This window comes from Lissotriton helveticus, chromosome 2_1, assembly GCF_964261635.1.
Source record: "Lissotriton helveticus chromosome 2_1, aLisHel1.1, whole genome shotgun sequence".
Classification (NCBI taxonomy): Eukaryota; Metazoa; Chordata; class Amphibia; order Caudata; family Salamandridae; genus Lissotriton; species Lissotriton helveticus.
Window position 1 is genome coordinate 260,563,639 of NC_136059.1, and position 27,461 is coordinate 260,591,099.

At 46.2% G+C, this 27,461-nt stretch overlaps 1 protein-coding gene across 2 annotated transcripts in view; it reads right to left on the bottom strand.

Annotated features, from left to right (window-relative positions):
- Nucleotides 1-27,461, bottom strand: part of DYM (dymeclin) — a 1,345,000-nt gene that overhangs the window by 907,622 nt on the left and 409,917 nt on the right. For both annotated transcript variants that reach the window (XM_078674786.1, XM_078674785.1), the window contains exon 8: nucleotides 15,322-15,464. In XM_078674786.1, the coding sequence (XP_078530912.1) occupies nucleotides 15,322-15,464 (143 nt within the window). The remainder of the gene's footprint in view (nucleotides 1-15,321; nucleotides 15,465-27,461) is intronic.

Consider the following 27,461-nt stretch of genomic DNA (forward strand, 5'->3'; position numbering starts at 1 on the left):
AGCGTATAACCAAGAGGCTGCTGTGTTGCATTATGAAATGACACATTTAAACAAACTAGCCCTGAACTTTCACGCACTACCCAATCGGTGCACGCTTGAAGGCGATGTTTCCACTGTATACATCTGCCCTGGAAGATCTCACATTTGCATACATTTAAAATGTAGACTTTTTCCTCAATGAATTGGGGACAAAGGTCCATTCAAAAAGCCCACAAACAGTTTAACCACAAGAAGGCGAGTCCGGGCATTAACAGTGCTCACCGCGGGCTTTTCAGCACAATATTCTCAAAACAAAAATTACGAAGGGCAATTTATTTCAGTAAAATGTCTGCAATGGAGAACATAAGGCGTTAAAGACGGGAATGGAATGTTAAAATGTTGCCTTAACGATTTTCAAAATTGCCTTACTCAAACAACGAAAGCAGTTTTAAATGGGCGGAATGAAATATGGCCACTTTCAGATGGCTTATGTGAAAGGGAAGCGGCGAAGAGGGGGTTCTGTAGTCGCCTGGGCGAACCCGAGCTGTAATTGTCCACCTTTGAAGGAGAGATGCACGCGCCTCTGCTGCCCCCAAGAGGACATTAGGAAGCACTGCCCAGAGTAATACAATAAAAAAAGTCTCTAGACTAGAGGGTGCCCGAAAACATAGTAAACTGTGGGGACCCTGTTGGCAACACTTCGGAGGGCGGTGCCTTAACTATGACTGAATATCTGGGAACATGTTCACTCCCTTTTCGTAACAAAACAGAAAGGCCTTGAATCACTGGCCTTATGTAAACAGTCGGATTTATGTTACAGCGGTTTTTTACTGTCTGAAACTTTGCAGGTCTTACTTATTATTTTTGGGTTGGCAAACAAATATTTACCAGCAAAGAGAGTGCATTGTTTTATGCCCCCGGTTTACATCTCACGTGCCTTATTTCGTAAAAGCATCAGCTTTACATTTACTTCAAGGGGGAGGTGTGGCGCAGCGGACAGAGCGGCTGGGTGCCGAGTTGGATCCCCGGCGCCGGCTGCAGCTCAGCTCAACATCGTGTGACTCTGGGCAACTGCTCACGTATAACCCCCCCGGCGCCTTGAAACATTTTGGCGCTTTACAAGACTGGATTTATTATTTATTTATTCACTTGAACATCATTTGCGGCTAGTCGTTTTATAAAACAGACCTACCGCCGCCGGACTAGGAATCACACACAAACCTGGAAACAGGTTCACAACAGCCTCGCTGTGAAATTAAAGTAGAGAGCAAGTTTGCCAAGCCACCGAAGAAAATGAGGAAAAACGGTGACACCGAGCAGCATGCCTCAAAGATCACGGATTCAAACACTGGTGCTAAACAGCCAGAGGGTTTACCGGAAGGCACAAACGTGAATGGAAGAAAGGGAGCTGCTATCCTGTACTCATTTGGTTTTAATACATGGATATTTGAGGGCTGCACAAATCTCCCATGGAACCGTCTATTAGAGTGCGGCTCAGTTATCAAAAGATGCGGCTGATATTATGACGCTCTCTCTGCCCATCTGCTTGGAGTGCAGCTACGACCTGCCCAACTACTGCTCAGTGTGCCAAGCTGGCATGGCTAGTCACTGATGCTGCAGGAGCCGGGTACAAGGATTGATTGTGACAGGGGCGGCTCATTGCCCTACTTGGCAGCTCGGAGGCCCAGGGCTTCTGCAAATTACCCCTTACCTTCGAGGATTAAATGCCCAGGGCTCAGACACTAATTATCCAATATGGAATGGGTACCATCGTGATGCCAAGCAAACGAGCCATGTACCACGCTGATTTTACTGCTGCGCCTATTCAATAGCAGACCCTAAACTCAGTGTCCATAAATTCAAAACACAGGCAAATTATACATTTACCTTGATGAATGAATAGATTAATGTAGAGCCGTGAAGCACAAGGCAATCACACCACAGAGGACAACACAAGAAGCAAGCATCAGAAGCAAGACTACATTTGTGTATTCATCTTTCTACAAAAGCACAGTTTCAATGCCCAGATTACTATGCCTACCAATGTTTGGGGAGAGGATGTGCCTTATGGCTAGAGCGGTCGACCTCGAAGTTGGGGAACCGGGTTCGAATCTCGGCAGGGATGCTCAACATCCTGTGACCCTGGGCAAATCACTTAATCTCCCCCTTCCCAACAAAAATGAATGTGTCAGTCTGTAACGCAACTGGTGCTCATTAAAGTGCTCTGATACCTACGGGTCAAGTTCGCGCCATATAAAACTCAGGGGGAAAAAACGTGTCTAAAGACTTCTCTCGAATAGTAAAGTAACTAAAATTACCAGATTTAGGGCCTTATTACAGGTACGGTGGTCCTCACGAACGCCGTACTCGTGGTGGCGGTCCGACCACCACACACTGCAGGGCTGCCCGCAATATTCTGAGTGTGGTGTTCAGACCACCATTAGACAGCTGGCTCCACCAGAATCAAGGATCCCACTGGACTGAATGTCTGCAACCGGCCTGAATATGCGGTGCCACCATGCACATTACGAGTTGCCTTTTCACTGCCCTTTAAATGGCGGGGAGCTAGCCATGAAAAGGGTGGGGGTGAGGCAACTAAGCGGGTCCAAATAGGCCCTCCTGCTGGGTCTAGCCTGGGGGTTCTACCTTTAGAATAAATATATAACATTCATTCACATCATTATTTAACATTAACATATTGCTTACTCATTTTTGTCAAGTTTTATAAACTTTTAAAACTTTTTCCTATCATTTAACAGAGGGAGGTTTATGTCCAAATGGTTTACATAATATCTCAGTAGCAACAATCTATGGTCCAAGCCAGGGTCAAGAGGGCGTTCCTCCGCCACACAAACCACTGGCTGACGGAACGTCCCTCTGCTCCCTACTTCTGGGAGGTAATTGGAACTTGATCCTTGACAGAGTGAAGTACTTACAAAGAGGGAAGCACCGTAGCCCTTTTGGTGGTGGGGTGCTCTTGGTTGAGTGAGCCGTGTCCGGTGAACATTTAGGTCAGATTACAAGTTTGGCGGACGGGTTACTCCATCACAAACGTGACGGATATCCTGCCCACCGTATTAAGAGTTCCATTATATCCAGTGGAATATAATGGAACTCTTAATGCAGCGGATGTGATATCCGTCATGTTTGTGATGGAGTAACCCGTCCGCCAAACTCGTAATCAAGCTCTTAGTGTCGTCTACCCGGACGAGAGAGGAGCTATCCCATTACTCATCCTCTGACAGACCATACGCTGGAATACATTTTATGCTCTGTGGCCGCTTGATATTCCACACAGTTTGTGGGACCCTGATTGGGATTATGTCCCTTTCAGACCAAACCCCTGAATTGTGATGTGGAGGGACCGATCAGGGTAGACTCCCGGCATAGGAGTTCAATGAATACCTACTCAAAGATAAGGTAGTTAAAGAAGCACTGCAGACCCGGATGTAAATGTAAATGTAAATGTAAATGTACAGGAATTTATATAGCGCAAATCACCGAGCGGTTTCTAAGCGCTTGCTTAGGGAACCCGTCCTGGTATTCCCCTGTGAGATAACCCCGGCAGGGTATCCGCAAGGTGAAAGCCAGGCATCCCACCGCGAGGGGCCATTGTGGAGATTAAGCAAGCTATTGCCCAGAGTCGCAGAGTGTGAACCCGGGAATTGAGTAGGCACCGGAGCGAGAATTGTCGAGTCCATGGACATTTTTTTTTAGGACTCAAGACCCCGCCGAGCGGGGAATTGAACCCTGGTCCCGGGCTGACCTCTGCTTCCAGGTCTGCCTCCTCTAACCAGTGAGCCACACTTCTCCATCAAAGAGTACTTACTCTATAAGGACACTTTGGATTGCACTATGGCAATTCTCTGGGGTTCAATGAAAGCCGTCCTCCCCAGGTCCTGCAGAATATAAAGCGCTAGGATAGCTGAGAAGGCAAGCTGGTTCTGCAAGTCAACTTAGGGAAACTAGAAGAGAACCATAAGTAATACTCTCTCAAAAGACATAGCACCAGATAATCCACTACCAGGGCCAACTCAGACCTTAAGATATCAACAAAGCTGAATACTTTCTAGCCAAAAGCCAACAAAAATATTGTGAAGGGAGTAATAAGGGAGGGAACCTGCTAGCATTCAAACAGCGGACAAAGTGTATCCAATCCCATATTCTAGCCATCAGAACCCCAGACACCACCCTTAGAATTGGATGAGTGCTGTAAGCGAGAAGAGTTTACAGAATTCATCCAGTCCTAAGAATAAGCTGGAGGCTATGATACCTTCTAGGTTTCTCACTTTTGCCAGGTTGCTATAGGCTGGCATGCTCCACAGGTTAAGATCTTTCATTTGGACAACTTAAGTTTAACACAATTCTTTGGCATCATTTGGTCAACAGGTTTGGAGGAATTAGTCTAGTTCAGAGCAATCTAGATGCTTTGGGTTTTCCAGCTTTAGGATGATCTGAGTTGTGTAAGTCTAGTTGTAAGATGTAATGTGTTAGGTTGAGGCCACTAATGAAGTGTGGTAGTGGGGCTGTGGTCGGTTTGGAAGAGGAGTGGTGAGATCAAGCCTTGAGGAGAGTAGGTCCTGGAAGAAAGACATGATACTGGATCTGTCGAAGAGGGAGGAGACAGAGACTTGGATGGTTCTATTGAAGCCAAGCCAAGTGTCTATGGTCTCAGTAGGGAGGAGTACTGGTGGACTGTCAGACACGGCACATAGGTTTAATAGTGGAAGTGTAGTAGCTCCTTTTCTGTACCCGGTAGTAATGAGATCTTCTTAGATCTATAGACTATAATATTCACTGGGAAGACAAATCCGACTCAGCCAAAAAATCATGGCAGTATTTCTGGAGGACCTCATACACAATTCTACCTCTCCGAGCGAGAGATCCTAGAGCACCGCCAAGAACTCCCCTTTAGGAGGGCACTCAAGATCTATCTTTTTGCCTTGGCTTAGGACGATGTAGCAATGTGACTTCTAGATGTCTCTGGAGCCCGGCCACTCTGAGTAGCTGAGCACGTTATTCATTTTTTTTCATTCATTCATTCATTCATTCATTCATTCACCGATAACAGAAACACTATTTTACACCTTTTCCAGCCGAAAAGGGTTAATTAGTTGTTACACATCCAGTACGCTTTAATGGGCCAGACTGCTGATGTATTCCATTCCACATACCACGGCCACAAACAGCATCAAACAGACAACCTTAAGATCCGGTAAACAAATACAGAAGTATGAAAAATGTTGACCGAAAAACCCTGGCGGAAAGAGCACAGGGTGAAACAATGACCTCAAGAAGGATGCAAATCAAGTACACTGAATTGCAATGACCCAGTGGCATCTGCCTTCAATGAACTAGCCCAACTAGTTATGAAAATAAACAAATCAGCATCATCGTTGTTCAAAGACCTAAATGATGAAAGGAAATTAAATAGGATGCTGGAATATAAATGGCGATAATCCCAGCCCTGCCCCGCACACTCAGTTCTAATACAAACAAGCATTTGCAATGCAATAGGTCTCGCATTTACATGAGTTTGAACTTTTGGCATTGTAAATGACAATGTCTTTTATTTATGTTTTGGTTTGTAAAACAAATAAAAGGCATTATCATTTGCAATGCTAATAGCTTAAACTCTCGCAAATGCGAGACCTATTGCATTGCAAATGCTTGTTTTATTCTGCCACTTTTTTTTTTAAAGGTACATGGCGGTCTTCGCATAACACGCATATAGCCGGCGCGCATCAGAACTTTTGATCAACACGCTAATCCTTTATTTCGGGGATACTTTACTCTCTATTTACCAGATAATGTGGAGTGGAATTTTTGGAAGTCCCTAGATCAGATCCAATTATTAGAATCCAATACAACGAGTTAAATCTCTGTAAATCTTCTAGCGGCCTGATTAGATGTGGTTCATTATATTCCAACCAATGCGTAAACAGGGGTTTACGCACGGGTCGGAATATAACGAACCACTCAATCATAGGAGTGGTTTGTTATATTCTGACCAATGCGTAAACAGGGGTTTACGCACGGGTCGGAATAACGAGCCACTCATAATCATAAGCGTGGTTCTTTATATTCTGACAAATGCGTAAACAGGGGTTTACAGACGGGTTGGAATATAATGAGCCACTCATAATCAGGCTCCTAGAAGATCTGTGAGTGTGAACCAAGGCACAGTCATCAAATCTACCTACCTACAAAGTACCCGAACAGGCAATTACCAAACAACCGGTTTAGCTTCTGTACAGACATTGCAATGCAATTAACTCATAGACACGATATGCATACACAAATTAGCTCCGTAGGGAATCTAACCACCTTGCATTTCAGAAACAGCTAAAGACCTGGCTCGTCCCATAAGGGTCTCTCCCCCTCTAGCTTCCGCTGCAGCGCTGGGATGCCTACGGGTAGCCATGCGCTTTATAAAAACCTACTTCATTTCATTTCAGCACATAGATAACACACAAGTTCACGCATGAAGACAGAGCAACACATATAAATGCATCCATGGCCGCACAGAGGGCAGCACCTGGAAGCATCCATGCACACAAACCAACATTAATGCACACAGAAGAGAAACATAAAGGCTCTAATGCACACACTTGGGCAGGCATACATGCTCCCATAAAGGAAAAAGAAGTGTTGTGAACTGCACACCATGGATAACACGATGTTGGACAATGTGAAGAGTAAATCTGCACATTTTTCAGTGCGTGCTACGCAGTCATTGAGGGCTGCCAGTCCCTCATGTATACATGAATGTAAATGTTTAGTCAAGCTGCATGGCCTAACGCAAACAAGTGCACATCAAAATGAATTTGTGTCTGTCTTCACAAAATTAATTTTGAATATGTTAACCAATGCTAATACACACTGCGATACAAACAACAAAATTCCAAATGAAATGTCTCAATTTCTTTTCATTCTGAATTTCAAACATTTAAGTTTGTAGAAACATAGTTTTGTAAATACAAATAAGTTGGTATCATGGATTTCTGAAACACGGACACAGGAATACAGAACAACAAAAGTGGTGGTATAATCAGGGTTACTGTTGCGTTTGAAAGTAACATGCATTTCGGGACAATTACATCCCTTCTTCAGGGGCCACTGAAGTAAAAACAAAGAACAATATTTGTATAAATGGTCATCTGAACTGAATAACGTGGCACACTCACAAGTTGGAGCCAAGTGGCACAACCATGCACGTTTTTGCTGGAATTTTTTTTTTTTTTGCTCCCGAAATTCCACGCAAAAATCTGATTAATGTGCACAGTGACATTTTGAAGGTAGAGCATATCTGTCAACTTGCCACGTGCCAAGAAGAGAATTTTCAGCAATTCCTGATTTCAGCACTAAAGATACTGGTTGAAAGGCAAGCTCGTGACAATGGGATCAGTTGACGGCAAATCTGAGACCTTTCAAAGATGTCCACCAACACCTGATGTTAGTGGGAACTCAAAATGAAAAGCCGTTGCTGCTTCTGGAAGGATTTCTCGCGTGACGTGCCACCGAGCTCCCCGGATGCGCACACGAGCAAGGCGTTCCTGCTCACAGCTTGCAATGCATGAGGCCAGTTCCAAATGTCACGGCTTGTTGTTTTTTTTGTTTTTTTGCATCGGAGACATTTCCCCAAGTGGAATTACTTTAAGTGCTTCCGCATACCTGAAAAAGACGCACTGTGAGTGTGAATGTACCTGATCAGTGAGGTCATCATTTTAGGAAACTCGGTGACTTGCAAACAAAAAGAGCCAATCGTGTTACCCACAATTGCATTCCTGCAATCGCAGACGATTGAGCCACCCAAAAAAGAAAACATTAATTGTAACGTAATGTATGCATTATTGAAGAACAGAATGTTCGGCAGGTCATTTAACTTTGGCGCGTGCAGTGGAAGCACCAGTCAGGCGCCCAGATACGCTAAATCTTCCACATGCCTTCAAATCAGTCCTCAGTGGGTTTAAATTCTATCTGTTGATGAAACGTAACACACAACTTCAAGGACAGGGAGAAGAAACAAGGAAGTCAGGCATCCTTGGCCGTGACATGGGCGGAGCCTGTGACGCGGCCGGAAGAGGCCGGTGTTGCTCGTCGATGCGGGGCTCCCATGAGGAAGAGAGAGCCCTGCGGTACCGTTGGAAATGCAGAGAAGTCCCGGGTCCCAGGAGGGGGCCCGGGTGAGGTGGAGAGTCGGGGTGTGTTTCGGCATCGCACAGCTGCCCGGTGAGTGGGGCCCGCTAGTGCGCTTAGGCACGGGAAGTGGGGTGTGAGGGGGGATGTGTGCGCGCGTGTGTATGTGTGTGCGCGTGTTTATGTGTGTCTGTGTGCGCGCGTGTGTATGTGTGTCTGTGTGTGCGCGTGTGGCAGTTGCGTGTGTGTGTGCCTGCCTGTGCATGTGTGTGTTCAGGGAATCTGAGGCAGGGGATGTGCACGGCGCCGTGCGCGCCCACGAGGAGAAATCGACGCTCGTGCCCATCCCCTGTCTCAGATTCCCAGGAGACTGACAACAATAGTTGTCGAGCTAGACGCATGCTACGCATGCGCACTCTAGCTCGACCTAAAAAGACTGATCCTGTGACCTCTTCTAACATCAATAAAAGTATTTCCAATAATAGATAATAAAGTATTCTTAGAAGTGTATGCTTTTCTCTTATGTCGTACACCACCTTCTGACATACTTAGAACAGCAATTAGATACAGAAATCCTACATAAAGACAGAAATTCAAGGAGCAAAGAGTGGGTCACTGAAGAAATTAAAAAATTGAACTAACAAAAAAACTCTTGGCCAGATTCACAAAGAGCCTCCGCACTCGTGGTGGACGTCAATCCTCATGGCAGGATCTCTGTACTGCAGTTACCCATTGCGGGGGTCCCACAATGTGTGCGGGACCCCCCACCCCGACTGTGGGGCCCCTGCCACGAGTGTGTAGACCCTTTGTGAATCAGCCGAGTCAATTCTTCTCTCATGTAGTAGCAACAATCTCTCATAGCATTCCACCAACCACTTACTTTGTCTTGAAGAACGCAATACAAAAATTCCTGTTAAGTACACTCGACTCATCGATGAACAGCTCTAGAACTAGTTGCCCTGGACTAAATTCAACCAGAACGATATTAGATGAAAGGGAGGTGAAAACACCTTCCCTCCTAAGATATTTCAGATGTTAAGACACGCTTAAGAAGTAGTTAGATAATCAAATGTAACAAGGATTTATGTGTTCCCTATATGAACACAGTGTTTAATATTTTAGCAAATTTATACAGCTCACTTGTCTCAACCATGATTAGGCTTCCGAGGCAGTACCACACTAACTACTTTTCGGAAACAGCTGAAGACTTGGATGTTTTGAGTTAGTATGCTCTGACTTTTTCTTACCCATCTCTAAGTGCCAGGAAGACCCGTGTGCGCTATATATGTGTTATTAATAATAATAAATATGCTTGAACGTTATTAAACTTTAAATAAATAAATATATCTGAACTAGTTCTGTGTCTCTACTATGGCAGAACTCCATTTCGTGGTCTGAAAGTGGCTTGTTTCTTCTAGGAAGTTGCCAGTCTGATTCAATTCCAGTCTTACAATCAGTTTTCCAAACAAACAATGGGACGCTGAAGACTGGTCTATAGCTTGCTGCAGCGACAAGATTCTTGTCATTCACAAGTGGTTTTGTGAAGGAGATATTGAGATCTGGGGAGCAGGTGTCTGAGTAAGGGTATTGTTGACAATGATACTTGCATGGGTGGAGGCACATGCTGACAGCAGAATGGTCTTGAGGATTGTGCTAGGCAGTAGTCCAACAGTGAGTATGCAGGGATGCAAGATCCCAGTTAGTGGAGCATTGATTTCTGTGAGGTCGAATATGTCCCACTTTTTATAGTTATAGCGGTTAACCAAGACACTTGAAAATGAAGGCGATGATGTGGTTGCTCCAGAAGAAAGGCATGTATAGAAGGAGGTAGCTTGGGTGATGAAATGATATGGAATGTATAAGAGAAAACAAAGGGTAATTAGTGTGAGAGTAGGGACTAAAGCAGCTTCGAGTAGATAGCTGTGTTAGGGTTGGATTGTCAGGTTAATTTAGCTTGAAGATGTCACGCTGGGATGTGACAGGGTTAGTGGGGACCGGAGAGGCAGTAGTATGTGGTTGGTTAGTGCAGAAAAAAGAGACAAGGGGTTAGTGGGTAAAGAGGGCCTAAGGTCTCCAGGGTCGGAAGAGTTGATGACCATGCAGTAAAGGAGCAGAGAGGTTGATAGGGGTTTTGTGGAAAATGGGAAGCCATAGAGCAGGAGCAGCACAACCACCTGACTTTGTAGAGCAAGATAAGGAGAAGTAGGGTGTGAGCTGGGTGGTAAGGTGGAGGGCTCGGAGGAAGGTGGGATGAAGGGTTACTGAAGTGGCTGAGAACAGCTGACAGATATGATACATCAAGAGAGAGTTAGGGTTGTAAGAGGGGGTAGGAAAATTAGGATAGGGAGCAAGAAGGTAGTAGATGGGGATGTCTGTAATGAGAGCAGGCTAAGAGAAGGGCAAGTGATTATGGGGGAAGAAAGCTATGCCGAGGTACAGCACCAGCACATGACAAGAAGGGGGCCAGGGGGTTATAGAGAAAGCTTAGGTTCTGTGTGGAGGAGTGTAGAGGAAATCAAGAAGGGTGATTAGAGTAGAGTAGGGGGCTAAATGAGAAGGCAGGAAAAGGAGGAGCTAAGAGAGAAGGGGATGGAAGAAGAAATGAGAACAGGAAGAGGAAGCAGAATGGTTAAAAAAGAGGAGGAACGTTGCAAGGTTAAGGTAAATTGGAATTTAAAAAGAGGGTCAGGTTAAGGATGAGATCACAGGGGGAGAAGACAAGAACGTAATACAGAGGGTGACATGTGGAGCAACTAGAAAGTGAGACATGGTGAGAGAGCGTGGTAAAGGTGAGAGGGGGCAGAGCAATTAGGGTGAAGAGGAAGGTAACTTAGTAGGGTGTTAGTTATGAGTGGCAATGGGTGAGGGGGCTAGGAAGGTAGCGGGAGTACAAGAAGTTTCAAAGATACACGACAGAAGATGTAGGTGGGCGAATGTTTAGAGCAAGCAAAGAGGTGCATATGGTTATGTGTGGAGGATGTTAAGATTGAAGCAGAGAGCTTCGGGTGTAGTGGGAGGTTAACTGAAGAAATGGGAGGATGTACCCTAGCAGGAGGTCGGAAGGGTAAGTTTGGAGGGCAGATCAAGTGAAAGAGAATGTAGCAAGTACATGGGGCAAAATAGGAGGCCATCAGGAGGCATAATGGATAGGGTGGGATTAACATGCCTGGGAGATATGGCACAAGGATGTTGGGTAAGTAGATAGGGTTAGAGGAGAGAGAGCAAGAAAAAATCTCTGTGGAGAATAAGCACGGGTGTTTGTATGACATGCAGAGCTTTTGTCTAGCAAGGGGCATTTTGAAACTGAGCAGGATTATCAACAGCACAACTTTTCATCCAACAGGATATTCGAACCGGAAGAGAACAATTTGGTAATACAACATCATCAACAAAAAAATCAGTCAAATGACCATAAAAGTGCAAAAGCAATAAATATATACAGTATATAAAACTAGCCTCCATTTTAATACACATACCCTTTACCAATATATGTGTCTGAAGGGGCAATAAACTTGAAACAACACCGACCCTCCAAAATACTAAAAACTGGACTTAAGGGGTTCGCCAAGTTGGATGTCTAGTCCATGAATATTTAGGGATAACTTAATCTTGGGACTCGTGATTGTTTGAAATAAACACAGTCTGCTTTTAGATGGTTCAAAGTAGTTTGGAAAATGTCTCCTCAAGGAGTGGGAGTCTCTTTGTGTGCATCGAGATTAAAAAGAATAAAAAGTAGTTTATGGTCAACTCACTTAGTTGGACAGTACTCTTCATAGCCCATGGTCAAGCGGCAGTAATTCTAAAACCTTGTTTTCTAAAACATTTCTATGCCCCTCAGTAAATACTTCCTTGTTTCAGCAATGGTCATAAAGACATATAATACATTCAGATACATTCACATAAAAAATTAAAACGAAATCTTCAATTTTTCCTTGGGAAAGTAAGATAAAATCCTATTTTCTAAAAAACTCAGTTAGAAAAGGGCAAGGTATTCAGACCATTTGCAAAGGGTTTTCTAGGGTGCAATTACAGATTAAAAAGGTCCCATTGATCTCCTCACTCTTCTGCCAAAACGTCCTGCCTAATAAAGAGCCTTACACTATTAAAGCAGGTGGGACCTGGACCTTCAAAAGGCACAGCAATTTGGCTTAGGTGTGAGTACCAAATTCCCAAGAATAACTTGCGCAAGCTAAGATCAAGTTAGTAAAATTACCCTGTTAAAAGACCGGATCTTTCAACCATTTTCAGAAAATTTCCTATAGTGCAGTTATAATTTAATAGCAGAAAGTCCAATTAGACTCTTCACTCCTCTGCCCAAAATTCCTGCCCCCTGGAAGACCTTTGTGCAATTAGAACAAGCGAGCATGGACAACAACTAGCCTGGGCCTTCCCCAAAAAGCACAACGGTTTGGCTTAGGTGTGAATACTAAAGGCCTAAGAGTGACTTGCGCGGGCACCACACAGAAAACAGAAATCTTAAGACAGCAAATACAATCATTTGTTGGGTATAGTATTTCAAAAGCCTAAATGGGTCGACACAATGAGAGGTCCCCAGATTTCTACACAGCTGTACATCAACCAGCTTGATCTAAATTTTATTTAAGCTGGGCAGAAGAAAAATACATGAAGTTCTGATTCCTCAGCTTTCCCACAGGCCGGGCACCCTGCGGGAAACAGTGCCTGCCCATTTATTAGTAAACGAGACCAAAGGGAGTGACCCATGCCTAAATTGTACATACAGTTTCCCGTCTAGGGCTGGCTGAGCTTCATCTAAGAAAGACTCAGTTATAGTAATCTTTAATTCCAATGGAAGTTACTGTAAGAGAGCCTAGTGCGGAGTTCCCCTGAAGAAGAGCAAGTTTCCCCCCTATAACTCCTAACAAGTTCATTGCTAGGTGTTGCAGGACATGATACTGTGGGATTGCTCCACATGCTCATTTTCCCAATGCTCTGGAGTGTGCCCCGAATGTGTGTAAATCAGGGTAATTTCCCTGCCCTCGGGAGACTCTTAACTCAGACCAATATGAAATCAGTTACGGAGTAGTGAAATGCATCACCAAAAAGTCCTTTTTCTTCTGCAATCAGTCTAACGCCCAAATCAAGTCTGAGTGGAACAAATGGGGTGCTCGGGGCGGTGGGGAGGGGGACACCAACGAAATGCCTTATAAAATTATTTTCAATTTTAGATATACTTTTCATTGGGCAGTGCCCCCAGGGTTCCGCCCCAACTTGGAAATTAGAAGTATATCTGTCCACCTGCAAACAACTGAGGAGCAACACACGTGAAAATGCAGTTTTCCAATTCGCAAAGTAATTTAGATACCTCAAAACCACTATGTAGTTAAGATACTACAGTAATGCCACAGAAAGACATTGTCATTAGAAACCAGCAATTCAGAGTCTAGAATTCTCTTGGACTTTTCTCCTAGGGCAGACAAAGGTCATCCCTCCAAGAGTCACAGCTACTAAACAGACGAATATGAGTCTATTATTACCAGGCAAATTAAGAGTTTACGGAGTGCACCTGTAAGGGACATAGGTGCACTCCACTGAACAAAGCAACTTCATGAAACTACCAGATAATTAAAAGTCCACATAATTAATTTAGTTGTGGCATAGGATGAAGCACAAGCCACAAAGATGCAGCTTTCAACAGCTGATAACTAACAGTCTATGAAGCCCACCTAGAAGTAGCAAAGGATCAACCCCTAGGAAGATTCAGCTTCAAAACCTCCAGGTAGTAAATAATTGTTTAACTCAAGGGTTTTCCTGTAGACACTGAGGATGACCAGTGACAGGTTGGATTACAGAGCAGGTGGTGGGGGAATCTCACATTTTGAGGCGGTCATATGGTCTAATTGATATCTGATGGCTAGGTGCAAGGCAAACTACTGATGAACAACGTCACTGAACCACATTTAAAACAACAGGGTGTTGACAAGGGTTTGATATTAAGGGTGCCAAATGCAGCACAGAGGTCTGGAGGGATGAGGAGGTCGGGTTCTGTCTTGCCAGTGATCTGTGTAGTACAGTCAACCACTTAGATGGTTGCATCATCAGTGTTGCCTATATCCTGACCTGCAGTCCTGAAAATGAATGCTCGTCTTTATTTTTATGTATAGCTGGATTGGGAAAAGCTTCCTGGAAGTTCTTGCTCTAACGAAGGAGGTGCGAGAACTTGTAACAGTTAACAAGATTTTCCATGACAAAGTTGTCTCCTTCTACAGCAGGAAGGTCTGTCCCGTCATAAGAATGTCAGGAGAGATGCCTCTTATTAGCAATGCATTTACAATGTTGAGTTGATGACTTAGAGTTTTCCCAGTAATGGACGTTATTATAGGCGATATTATCTTAGCATGATATGACCTTTAGAGAATTGATTATATTGAAAGACCCTCTATGGTCAGGACGTCAAAGAATGTTCACATGGGTGTACTGCAGCGAGGTACGGCAGGAGTTTCTGTGTCAATGATGTGTTTCCAGATTGTCAATTTTCTACTTGAAGAAGTGCCTAACATAAAGTTTAATAAGGGGTTCGGCAAAGGGTTCATTGTGTGTTTGAGGATTTTGAAGAGCGTTTTGCTTTGGCTGGGGTTGAGCTCTGGATGCATGTAGTGCAATAGGGTGCTGTGGCTCAATGATGTGTCTTCTATAAATAGGGCAAAGTATACTCAATGTCTTCCTTCATCTTTCATCATTATGTCTTTTCTTGCATGCAAGCAGCACCTATCGGTACACAAATTCTTGGCAGACCCTTTTCTTACTCAAAGTTTACTCAATACTATGTCAAATGAAAAGTCTTCAAATAACTTTTTCTTAACTTTTTTCCTTAAATATGGAATTGAAAATCAAACGAATACAACTATTTTATCATTCAATTCATTGTAGGAGCATCTGTTGCATGGTTCTTCTAAGGAGCCAGTTGGTGGCAATTAGCCTTGGGCAACCCCGATCTGGCAAAGTGTCCAGTAGACATAATATGATTCACCAATCATAGCACCCAAGATAAGAGCTGGCTGTAATAGATTTGAATCCCAATATTACCATGCTGAGGTCAGACAGTAGTTTATTTGAAATAAATAAGAACTGTGGCGCAAAAAGGAATAAAGCAAAACAGATCCTTTCCACCTAGTATAACCTAAGGAAGAGGCCACAATTATGTTATGATGCTGCAAGCACTCATCCTCAGACAGGCACACTCACTTGCTACTCCAGATGCTAATCCGTAGAGAAGTCCTCCTCCATCGGGTTGCTGCTGGAAGATGTGAGAGCCGGGAGGAGGGCTCTTCTCCTGCCTGATGAAGTTATACAGCAAAGTCTTCACAAGTCGACTGGTGTAAGGAAGACTGCAATGAAGAGATATAGATTACACATACAGGCCAGAAACCACAGTGCTATCTGCATTCATATGTCTGAAACATGTTGTTTCAATTTAGGCACAGAACCAAAGTCTCATGTTCACCATACAACATAATCGCATTGCTTCAAACACATCGGTCATGACGTGGCTACAGAACATGAATTCACTTATTCTCAGTAACGGCAAAATATCAACACAAGAACTAAAAACAATATCTACAAACATATTACACTGAAATTAAGGAGTACTTTAAATCCTGATGAAGTTTTCAATCGGAAGATGGTCTGATGCCATACGAGAAGGTGCATACTCAACCAACTCCAGGAAAAGCTCTGAATCCTATACTCATGCTACGATTATGAGAGGAGACACATGAACACACAGAAGCAACATTAGACCGGAAAGAAGGGCGAGTGCACCGCCCAAACCAAAATACTAAATGTAATACTGTAGGCAGTGCACTGTGGCATGCGGGGAGAGAAGGTAATACTGCTTAAGACAGAAGCAGTATGAGCAATTTGAGAATGGCACTAAAACTAACTCAAAGTATTGTGCATATTTTATTTCCTCATATTTTACATCATCCACCCATTCTTCAATACTACACGCGTATCGTCTTCCGCCGTCTGCCTCTAGTTGTGTTCCCTTCGATTCTCTTCGATGCCTACCATTTCAACTTACGTTATTTTGATTTCTGTTGTTCCTTTTTGTGTATCCATGGGCTTGCCCATCCCTATGTTTCTTCCTCCTCTCTGTTCCCGCTTGCATACTTCGTTGTACTTCCTAGTTTTTCTAGAATTCCCCACCCTCCCTTTGTTTAATCTTGCTTCTGGTAGTTTTCACTACTGGGTCTACATATTGAGGTGCACACCCTGCATCTCCCACTGTCGCTTTTGCTCACTTCTACTCTCATCTGTTCCTCTATACTACATATTTTATGCAGCTCAGATGCAGTCATCTTTGAATATTTAAATTTAGTTATGCTTAGTTTGAGGTTCCGTGAATTCTGAACCCGTGTTTCTGCCCGGTCATGGTTCCGTTAAGATTTTGGTAACAACGAACCGCAACTGATGGGTTCGTCAAGTAAGAGTGTTTTTCGCCATGTTACATACGAAGACTCGCAGTGTATTTGAAGATTCTGCTCCGAACCATAGTTATTCTGTATAAGGCAGCCATTTTGTGGTTGCCCTCACATAGGCCGATGACTGCGGCTGAATAAGCCTTTAAGACTCGTGCCCTTTAGCTGGGGTTTGTGCTGACTTCTACATGACCCGAAGTGAATTGACCTCGTTGCCTGAAGCCGACCCTGCCGAGCCAGTTCTTGCCCGCTAGCTGATCAAGACTAAAATCAGAGCGCAGAGCATCGTAAAGGTTTACTACACACAAATATGCCTTATCCTACTCTTTCCTGTTTCTGTTTCTTTCTTTATGGTCTATTTATGATATGGGTTGTGGCCTCTTTTATTATGGATTCATTCGGCCTGTCGAGAGAAGAATGTTGGGTTTGTCCGTTGATTGATCAGGGGCCGGACAACTGAAAAGTGGGTTTTACCGTCATGCGATACTTTTGGTGTGGATACATGTGATTGGACAGTTTGTAAATATTAGGTGTTCTGCCCGGAATGTGATTTTTGGCATAAAAAGGGATGACTTGCTTTGTAAAGGGGAGCAGTCTCCTGAGAACTCTTACCGTGATGATTTCTTAGGACTTTTGCTACTGGCTGCAGTCAATAAACTCGATCATTGACGTCACCACGAAGAGTCCCCGTGTCTCTGTACTGAATTCTGAGACAGGTGAACCCGAAGACTTTGGGCGTGCCCCTGGCGTCGCCGGGTCTTAAATAACCCGGTTCTTCAGTTGGCGCCCAACCGGGGCGACATCAAGCGATACCGGTCCAAGCCTGAAGATCGTGAGGAGCTTCGTCAGGAAATTCCGGAAAAAGGGCCCCCACTCCATCGACCCCGGTATGTCTAACGTGGACTGAAGGTCTTTGCTGCGAGGTTTCCCTCTGTCTAGACGGCTACGAAGGACCACTGCCCTGACTGCTGCCCTGTCTTGGACCCCCCTTTGTGCAGCTTTGTAAGGCGAGACGATAGACGGGTCTTCTGGTGACGTGACTGATACCTTAGTTAAGTATACGTGGGTTGCTCCCAGTTCTTTGTTGTTCTTTGTTTTTGGTTCTTTGAATACTTAGTTTTTGGGTCTTTGATTTTGGTATTGCAATCTCCAAAGCCGAGGGACTCGTATATTTGCGAGACTATCGTTGTAGATAATCCCTTGAAGTTTTGAATCTAGATTAGTGAGCGAAGATGCCTAGTCTTAGCAAAATTAGAAGAATATTCTGTTGTGGTTGTAACAAGGATTCCCGATTGGAGGAATCATGTCCGATACCTCCAGTTGGAACCCCGACTTATGAACTTTATTCTAAACACGGCGTGGGCCCCATTACGTTCAATGAAATATGGGTCCGCTATACTAGAAAAGATGGGGTTTTACGATGGCCCCAATATGGTAGTTTTGACACTGAGATTTTAGATAATCTAGAAACAAAATTGTTTAGGAAGAAAGCCCGGCCGGCAATGTTTGACTCCTTCCGCCTTTGGCGTAAAGAAGCCAGACAACGAGAAATAAAACAAGCTAAAAAAGATAAGAGAGAAAAGGGGTTGTCAATAATGCAAGCTGCCAGGCAGTTTAAAGAAGACGAAGAAGATAAAGCAATTGAGGTATCAGATAGGCAACATAATATGGCTATTGATAAATGTTACCCAGCATTGCCACCTATTCTTGAGAAGGCAACACAGGACCCTGAAAAGGACCCTTTAATGTCGCATCCATTGAGATTACCACCCCCTTATGCACAGAACGCTACGGCACCTCCTCCACCTCCAGTTGTTCTACCTCCTGGTCCTGCTCAACCGCCAGCTCCTCCTCAGTTAGTTTCTCCTCCTACGGTGCAGCCTCCTCTGGGGCCACCGACTTTGCTATCAGTTCTGCCTCAAACTTCTTCATCTTACTCTCCTGTATCTTCGACTTCTCTTCCTACTACTGCTATGTTTCTATCACCTCAAAAAACGTTGTCTCCCGTCCTTACAACAGCTTCTCCTTCTGTTCGACAAAGAATGACTGAAACTGTTACTGGTCTTTTGTCTCCTTTCTTTGGGTCGTCGAGTATGACCCCCGTTTCTGCGCGTAAACAACTGTGTAGTCAGTTACCTAGTCCCGAAGAGCGGACAGTGTTGGATCTCCTGGTTCGCAGGTGGATTTAGAATGTTTCGAGGTATAATTTAGAGTCAGTTATGGATGTCTTCCTGCAGTGGGAAGCACCCAAGCAGAGATGTGTGTTTGATGTAATGTGTACTTTCCTCCGTGAGGAATGGGCAGATAATGATTTGGGTTCAGTCCCAGTAGAGTTGCTAAATGTCCAGTCTGAGTTTGCGAAAGGGACGATAATGGGTCACGGGACTGAGGATGCGGTTGCAATGGTTCTTGCGTTTAGGAGCGATTTCCCTTCTCAGCGACTGTTTGAGCCTGATTCCACGGTTAGGAGAAAGGTACGACAATATCCAATGAGAGAGGTTCCCCCAGTTTGGAGAGAAGGGGACGCAAACGCTAATCCGCCTGCTCTGCCTCATTTTCAGAGAGTATGGGTACATGTACCATGGAAGAGAGTAGAAGTTTTGGCCCTTAAACAGTCTTTACCTGATCCCCGTAAGAATCCAGCTGGGTATTACAAAGAATTGTCCCAGACAGTTGACACATGCATCATGAATTTGGCAGATATAGATATGATGTTGGGTAATGTAGTACCTCAACCTCTGTGGGCAAAGATTCGTCATGAGGACCATGCAATTGAATTAGGTGACTCATGGGTCAATATTGCTGCTGCGGACGCTAGACAAGTTGGTGGGTCTAAGCCTGAGCCTCTAGTGGCGGACCTACCTGGAAGAATTATAGATCTTATGAAAACGATGATGCCAGCGTTACAAGTAAATTGGGACAGGTTAGCAGCATGTAAGCAGAAGAAGGACGAAAGTGTATCTGATCTCTTCACTAGATTTGAAGAGACATTTATAGACCATAGTGGTCAGGATATGAGTACGGAAGGTGGACAAAGATTGTTCGTAGATAAGTTTGTCTTCAACTTACTTCCTGAACTATGTAATAAGTTGAAAGATTCTGAGAGTTCTTGGGCTGTTTCCTCGTCGGCCCAGATATTGGCGACTGCACAGTACTACGAGAATAGGGACAAGGATGAGAAAGAAAGAGTAGAGAAAAAGACAAAAGACTTAAAGACAAAGGTTCTTTTGCAGCAGGCGTATCCGCCTCGCTCAAATCAGCAAGAGTTACAGCAACGCCCACAGTTTCAGCAACCTCCATCGTTTCAGAGACTGCAACAGAAGGCTGGGTATTTTCCTCCAAGACCACCTTTGGGCCTGAATCAGTGTGCGTATTGTAGGGAGGAAGGTCATTATAAAAATGAGTGCCCTGTTTTACGACAGCGCGCGAGTGGTATGCCGGCCCGAAGAGGCCGTGGTGGTTTCCAGCAAGTGTCTAGGGGTAGAGGACGTGGTGCGTTTCCTCAGAACGAACGTTTCTTTCCCCCACAAAATTCTATGAATTGTTTTGATCAACATAAAATTGCGTCTGGTCAGTCGAATCAGTAGTATGCTGATGACTATTATGTTGAGAGTGAGAATGCTGACTATAATGATTGTTAGGACAGCCATGGACAAAGAGAGGGAGTAGTGTCGGTTCCAGTAGATCAGAGTGGGCCTTATGTTGCAGTAGTTACATCAGGTGTGGTAGCGCCTTTTCTTTTGGATACCGGTGCAGCAAAGAGTTCTATCATGCACTCTAAACTCCCTGGTGCACCTTTGTCTGGCTTGACGAATGTTTCGGTAGGATTATCTGGCGCCCCAGTTCGTAATCCAGTTTCTAGTCCCTTGTCTCCTTCTATAGGGCCTTGTGAATTGGAAGTACCTCTCATTTTTTTTTTTGTTCAAATCTGTTTTTATTGTGAACACAGCGATAAGCCTACAACCCCTCATCGGGGCCGCCCGCGCAGAGAAAAATCAGTAATAGGAGTAGGTAACCAGGTGAGGTGGAATCCTTAACACAGCGCCCTGCCTACAACCCCCGGGGGGCCGGCCGCGTGGCTTAAGGGAGTAGGAAGCAAGAGGTGGCCATGTGCTGGCAATGTGTCATAGTACGGGGGAGGCGCGTATGAGAAGGAGAGCAGTGGTGTCACATTTTCAAAGGCCCAACAGGGACCAAACTGCCCCAAAGGGGGGCGGAAGCCAGAGTGGCAAGGCAAGAAAAAAGAGAAAGTCGGAAGAGGGAGAGCAGGGGTGAGGTGGAGAGGGGCCAGGGAGGTGTACCTGCGGTCGCCTACAAGAGGCATAAGACGCAAACCAGCACTGGGGGAAGTGACTATGAGCCTAGTCTGCTTGGGTCGGCAGGGATGAGGGCGTCCTCAAACAATTGCAAAGCGCGGAGCCTGGGAGGCATGTGGCGGGCATAGCTGATGGAGCACAGGTGACGCACGAGGGGTTCCCACACTGCCTTGAATCGCACCCCCCTTGATTGTATCCGTGCCGTGAGCAGCTCCATGGTCAGGACCTGCCAGAGGCGCACGAACCAGGAAGCTATCGGCGGTGCCTCAGCCCGCTTCCAGTATAGAGCAATGAGTTGTTTGGCAGCGCCTAGCATGTGGAGGGTGAGGATCCAGTCGCTGCGCGTGAGTGCTTTAAGTGTGGGGGGTCTTATACCCAGCAGTAGTGTGCAAACCTCCTCAGGGAGGGGAAAACCCAACACCTCCTTAATGTGACTGAGGACCTCCTTCCAAAAGACAGCCAGGGCAGGGCACGACCACCAGATGTGTATGAAGTCGCCAGTCGCAGTGCCACACCTCCAGCACAGCGGTGAGGAGGCAGGGAACATTTTGCTGAGTCGCAGGGGGGTGTAGTACCATTGTGTTAACATCTTGTACGCATTTTCCCTCTGCGGGATGCTGCGGTAGGATTTGGGGATGTCGTTCCAGAGCCTAGACCACTGAGATGGCGTGATTTCAGTGCCAGTTGCCGTCTGCCACTGCCTCTGGTAGGGATGCGCAGGCGGAGTGGAGGGGTGCTGCAAGATGTTGTAAATTTGGGAGATGAGTCGTTTCAGTCCCCCGAGGGAGCGTGCCAACTTCTCAAATGGAGTGTGCGCCCTGGAAGCAGCCGGATACATGTCGTCTCCCGAGGTCCAGTGGCGCAGCTGCGCGTACTGTAAGCTGGCAGTCGAGGGGAGGTTGAACTCTTCTTTGCAGTCCAGCCACGACTTAGGCGACCCACCAAGAAAAAGATCTCCTGCAACCCTGCAGTCTCCTTGGGTCCAGCTCTCGAACGCCCGGGTCTGAGCAGCAGGGGGAAAGTGCGGGTTGCCTGCAATGGGGGTGTGCGGAGAGGGGAACGTGGTCAGACCTTTGGACACTGCCACTCTGTCCCATACTTCAAGAACCGTCCTCGTGGGGACCGCCATGTATGCACTTCTGGAGCGCGCCACCCGCGGTAACCAAGGCAGGTCCCATATGGTGCGCCCCGTAACCACTCGGTCCATGTGGAACCAGTGCTTGTCGCTTTCGCGTGCACCCCATTCTATCACGAACCGGAGATGCGCCGCCCAATAGTAGTGGAGAAGATTCGGGCAGGCGATGCCGCCCCTGTCCCTCGGCTCCATGAGGACTTTCTGTGAGAACCGGGGCCGTTTGCCTCCCCATATGAAAGACGTGAGGTCGCGTTGGAGGGTCTTGATGCAGTGAATCGGTATCGGGGTGGGGAGGCACTGGAAGACATATAGAATGCGGGGGAGGACCGACATCTTGACCGCGTTGAGCCGCCCCAACCAGGAAATCATCAGGGGTTTCCATTTCCGCAGGTCCGCCAGGACATCCTTTCGGCAAGCAGCCCAGTTCCTCGAGGACCACGAGTCGAGGTGGGGAGTGAGGTCTAGACCCAGGTATTTGATGTGGTCATCCGCCCAACGGTAGGGCGTGACCTCCCTCAGGAGGCAGACCTCCTCCTCGGGGATGGTGAGGTTAAGCGCCCAAGATTTGGCGTGGTTAATTTTAAGGCCGGACGCCCGCTCAAACAGCGTGAGGGCGTCGTGCACCGCTGGGAGGGAGACTCGAGGGTTCGTGAGAGTAAGGATCAGGTTGTCCGCAAACAGCGCTACTTTGTTAGCACGCCCCCCATGGGGGATGCCATGGATGTCAGGGGCACGCCTAATCAGCTCCGCCAGCGGTTCAACCGCCAGGGCGAACAGGAGCGGCGAGAGCGGGCATCCCTGCCTCGTACCCCTGTGGATCGAGAGCGGCGGTGTCAGTTGGCCGTTGACCCGGATTCTAGCCTGTGGTCCAATGTAAGGGGCCATGCACCTGGAGATCATGGTAGGGCCAAGACCTAGTTTCTCAAGGACCGCCCTCAGGAAGGTCCAGTCGACCCGGTCGAAGGCCTTTTCCGCGTCTAGCGAGAGGAGGTAGGCCGGGATTTTCCAATGGTGTACCTTTCCCACCAAGTGCGCCAACCTGCGAACATTATCGGCCCCCTGGCGGTCCCGTATAAAACCCACCTGGTCCGGGTTCACCAGACCCGGCATATGCGGATCCAGCCGTTTGGCCAGGATCTTAGTGTAAATCTTAAGATCGGTGTTAAGGAGGGCGATGGGGCGGTAGGAAGCACACAGGTCGGGGTCCTTCCCAGGTTTGGGGATCAAGGCTATTTCCGCCATGCCCATATCGGGGGACGGGCCGGTGGCGTCAGAAAAGGAGCCGTAGAGGCGCAGCAGATGCGGGCGGAGCTGGGTCAGGAACAGGCGATAGAAGGCCAACGGCAGGCCATCCGGCCCCGGGGTTTTCCCCACGGGGAGGTCCCCTATAGCCTCTGTCACTTCCTCCTCCCGCAGGGGGTCCTCCAACGTGGCTGCACACGCCGGGGACAGCGGGGATCCCTCAAAGTTCGCGAGCACGGCCTCCCGTGCCTCCGCAGAGGTGGGCTCCTCGGCGTATAGAGAGGAGTAATAATCAACAAATGCAGCCTGTTTGGCCCTCTCAGAGGTGGCACGGGTGCCATCCTGCCGCTTGACATTAGTACCTCTCATTTTAACGACAGGTTGTGGTGAGAATTTTTTAGGTTTGGATTTGTTGAAAAGGTTGAATGCGACATTGCATTTTTCTCCTTCGGGAGTACAGCTTACATTGGGTAAGAAAGTGATCTCTCCGATGTATTTGTCTAAAGATCGGCTTCCACCGGAATTGCGTTCTCTCCCTGATACTCTTTGGGCTACTGGTCCTAATGATGTGGGTCTTTTGGAGATTCCACCTTACGTTGTAACGCTTAAAGCAAACGTTAAACTGCCACGTATCCCCCAATACAGGATTTCTAGCGATGGTGAAAGAGCGCTTTTAGCAATCATTTATGATTTAATTGAGAAAGGCGTTATTGAAGAAACGAGAGGTAATGTGTGTAACAGTCCTGTTTTGCCTGTTCTGAAGCGCACTGACTCTTCTCAGCCACCTGTCTACAGGTTTGTGATCGACCTTAGGGAGGTTAATAAAATTGTCGTGCCACAGTTTCCTGTTGTCCCAGACAATACTGCTTTGCTGACTATGATTCCTGCTTCAGCTGCCTGTTTTTCGGTTATAGATCTGAAGAATGCTTTCTTCAGTATTCCAATCGCTAAGGAGAGTAGAGATATTTTTGGCTTCTCTTTAGGAGGCCGAAGCTTCCGGTTTAAGCGCGCTCCTCAAGGCTATTGCGAAAGTCCTTCCATTCATAGCCAGGCTTTGAAAGCTCAGCTTGACACTCTTGTGCTGCCTGCTGGTACTGCTCTTATCCAGTATGTTGACGATTTGTTGGTGACTGCTGATGATGAGGAAACTTGTAAAGAAGCTACTATCTCTTTGTTGCGACATTTGTCTGACTTGCATCATAAAGTGTCACCTTCGAAGTTGCAGTATTGCCGCCAAGAGGTGATCTACTTAGGTCATCTCTTGTCAAAGGAGGGAAGAAGGTTGACCCCAGAACGAATTCAAGCGATTGCTCAAATGACTGTGCCTAAAACGCAGAGAGAGGTACGTGCTTTCCTGGGTATCACGTCGTATTGTAGACAGTGGATTCCGAACTTTTCTTTGTTGGCAAAACCTCTGTTGGAATTGACTGGTAAGGATATACCGAACCCTCTTCCTTGGTCTGACGATTATCAGAAAAGTTTTTCTGAATTGCCTGATGCGTTGTGTTCTGCTCCAGTGTTGGGTACTCCTGACTACAGTAAGCCTTTTACACTCTACGTCCACGAGAGAGAGGGTTATGCATTGTCAGTTTTGACTCAACAATTCGGTGATAAGCAGCGTCCATGTGCGTATTTCTCGTCGACTTTAGATCCGGTAGCTAGAGCGTTGCCAAGTTGCTTAAGAGCCACAGCGGCAGCGGCTGTTTCTATCCGTCAGTCTGCTGGATAACACGTTGGTTGTGATGGTTCCACATGCAGTGGATACTTTGTTAAATAGAACCAAGACTCAGCACCTTACTAGTGCGAGATTGTCGGGCTATGAGTTGACGCTCTTGGCTAGTCATATACACATCAAGCGGTGTAATGTATTGAATCCAGCGACATTGTTGCCGATTTCTATGGATACAGATGGTCAGGGACAACATGATTGTTTTCTTAGGACGGAGGAGGAAACGAAGGGGAGAGTCGATTTAAAAGATACTCCTCTTTCGGATCCTGATGGTACGCTATGGGTTGATGGGTCATGCTACAAGCTTCCAAATGGTGATACGACCGCGGCATATGCCGTGACGACATTATGTACGATCGTTGAAACTGCACGAGTGAGCTATAATTCGGCGCAAGCAGCAGAGTTGATTGCATTAACGAGAGCGTGTATTTTATCTGAGGGAAAGAGAGTGAATGTGTATACCGATAGCCAGTACGCGTTTGGTGTAGCACACAGTTTTGGACGCCTGTGGAAAGAAAGAGGATTTCTGACATCGCATGGGACTAAGATCCAACACGGGCAGTTGGTGAATGAGCTCCTGGAGTCACTTACTTTGCCAAAGCAAGTTGCGATTGTGAAGTGTAGTGCTCATCGGAAGGTTACGGATGATGTTGGTCGTGGTAATGCGTTTGCGGATGAAGTCGCGAAAGAAACAGCGAGAAATGTGATGAGTCGAATGTATGTTGCAGGCCCTGCGAGATGGATTGGTGCAGCTGGAATGTGTGAAGATACGATTGAGAGTGTGAAATCAATCCAGGCTGAAGCCACTGAAAATGAAAAGAGTGTGTGGAGAGAAACTACGGGTAGATTGGATTCGACTGGTTGTTGGGTTGAGTTATCAGAACACCAAAGATGGATGTTGCCGGATGCATATGTGCTTGCGGTGGTTATGATGGCACATGGGTTGTCTCACATTAGTGCGAAAGGAATTTGTAAGTTGTTGGCTCCAGTATGGCAGAATGCTGGAAATCCTAAATGTGCTGAGAATGTGGTCAAGAATTGTATGGTGTGTTTGATGTATAATCCAGGTAAGGGAACTCCAACTCGTCACTTTGCGCCTCCGACGTATCCGTTCGAGGTTCTGCAATTGGATTTTATCCACATGGAAAGATGCAACAATCTGAAATACGTCCTCGTAGTTGTTTGTGCCTTTTCTAGATGGGTAGAGGCATACCCCCTAAAAGATAATACGGCCTCGTCCACAGCTAAATTCTTGCTCAAAGAATATTTCCCTAGGTTTGGGTTGCCAAGGATGGTGTGGAGTGATAAAGGAAGGGAGTTCGTGGGGAAGATCATGAAGAGAGTGTGTGAGGGTTTGGGCATAAGACAAAAATTCCATGCTGCGAATCATCCCCAATCAGCTGGATTAGTGGAATGTTACAATGGCACTTTGAAGCTAAAGTTAGCCAAAATTCAGGCGAGTTCTGGCCTCCAATGGCCCAATGCTTTGCCGTTGGCACTTTTGTCAACTAGAACTACAGTGCATTCCCGAATCGGACTCAGTCCGTATGAAATTGTCTTTGGTCGACCGGCAAATGTGTGGGGAGTGCCGAGACCAACAAAGTTTAGTGATGTTGATTATCCAGTGTTGGTGGACTATTTGTATGACCTAACGGCTAAATTGCGTGTCTTGCATCAACAGGTTCACGATAACCTGTCACCAGCCTCTGTGGACCCAGGTCACACCATCAATCCTGGTGACTGGGTTCTCGTGAAAAATTTTCAACGGACCAAGAACGACCAGCCCCGCTGGACGGGCCCTCATCAGGTGTTGTTGTCTACAAGAACCTCTGTAAAGGTCTTTGGGAAGAAACATTGGATCCACGGTGTACACTGTAAGAGGGTACCTTTACCTCTGCCGTACGACCAGTGGATCCTCAACGGTATTGCAGACACCGAGACCGAAAGGTTGCCAAAGTTCACACCGTTCAGCGACGCTGAGTTAGTATGGAGAGGGACTGAGAAAGAAGACGATGATGTCTTACAAGCAGCTGTGCCTTCATCTTTGAGATTGGACACAACCGAGCCTGAACTGCTATTTCAGAACCAGACAGAGCTTGGTAAAAAACGTTATAATCTACGACCTAGAAATAATGGACTAATAAAGAGCAAATAATTCCTTTTTAGGGCTCGGGCCTACGTCACCACGAAGTGGGGGCGGAGTTTCCGAACTCTTATGTATTAGAAAAAAAAAGAATTCTGAAAGGGGTCAGGGCTGCCACATTCCAGAAAGCGCGCGTTTTTTGTGTGTGGTATTTTGCCATGTGCATGGTAATTGGTCCAGGCAAGGCTGTGTTTAAGTAAGGCAGCACGCCATAGGACTTAGGAATTTGTCAATGTCCACTTCCTGCATAAAGTGTTCGGACATGCGCAGAAGAATACATAAATCCTCAATTACCAGCTGTCCGAGGTGCCGGTAATTGAAGGCAGATGGTGCTGGGAGC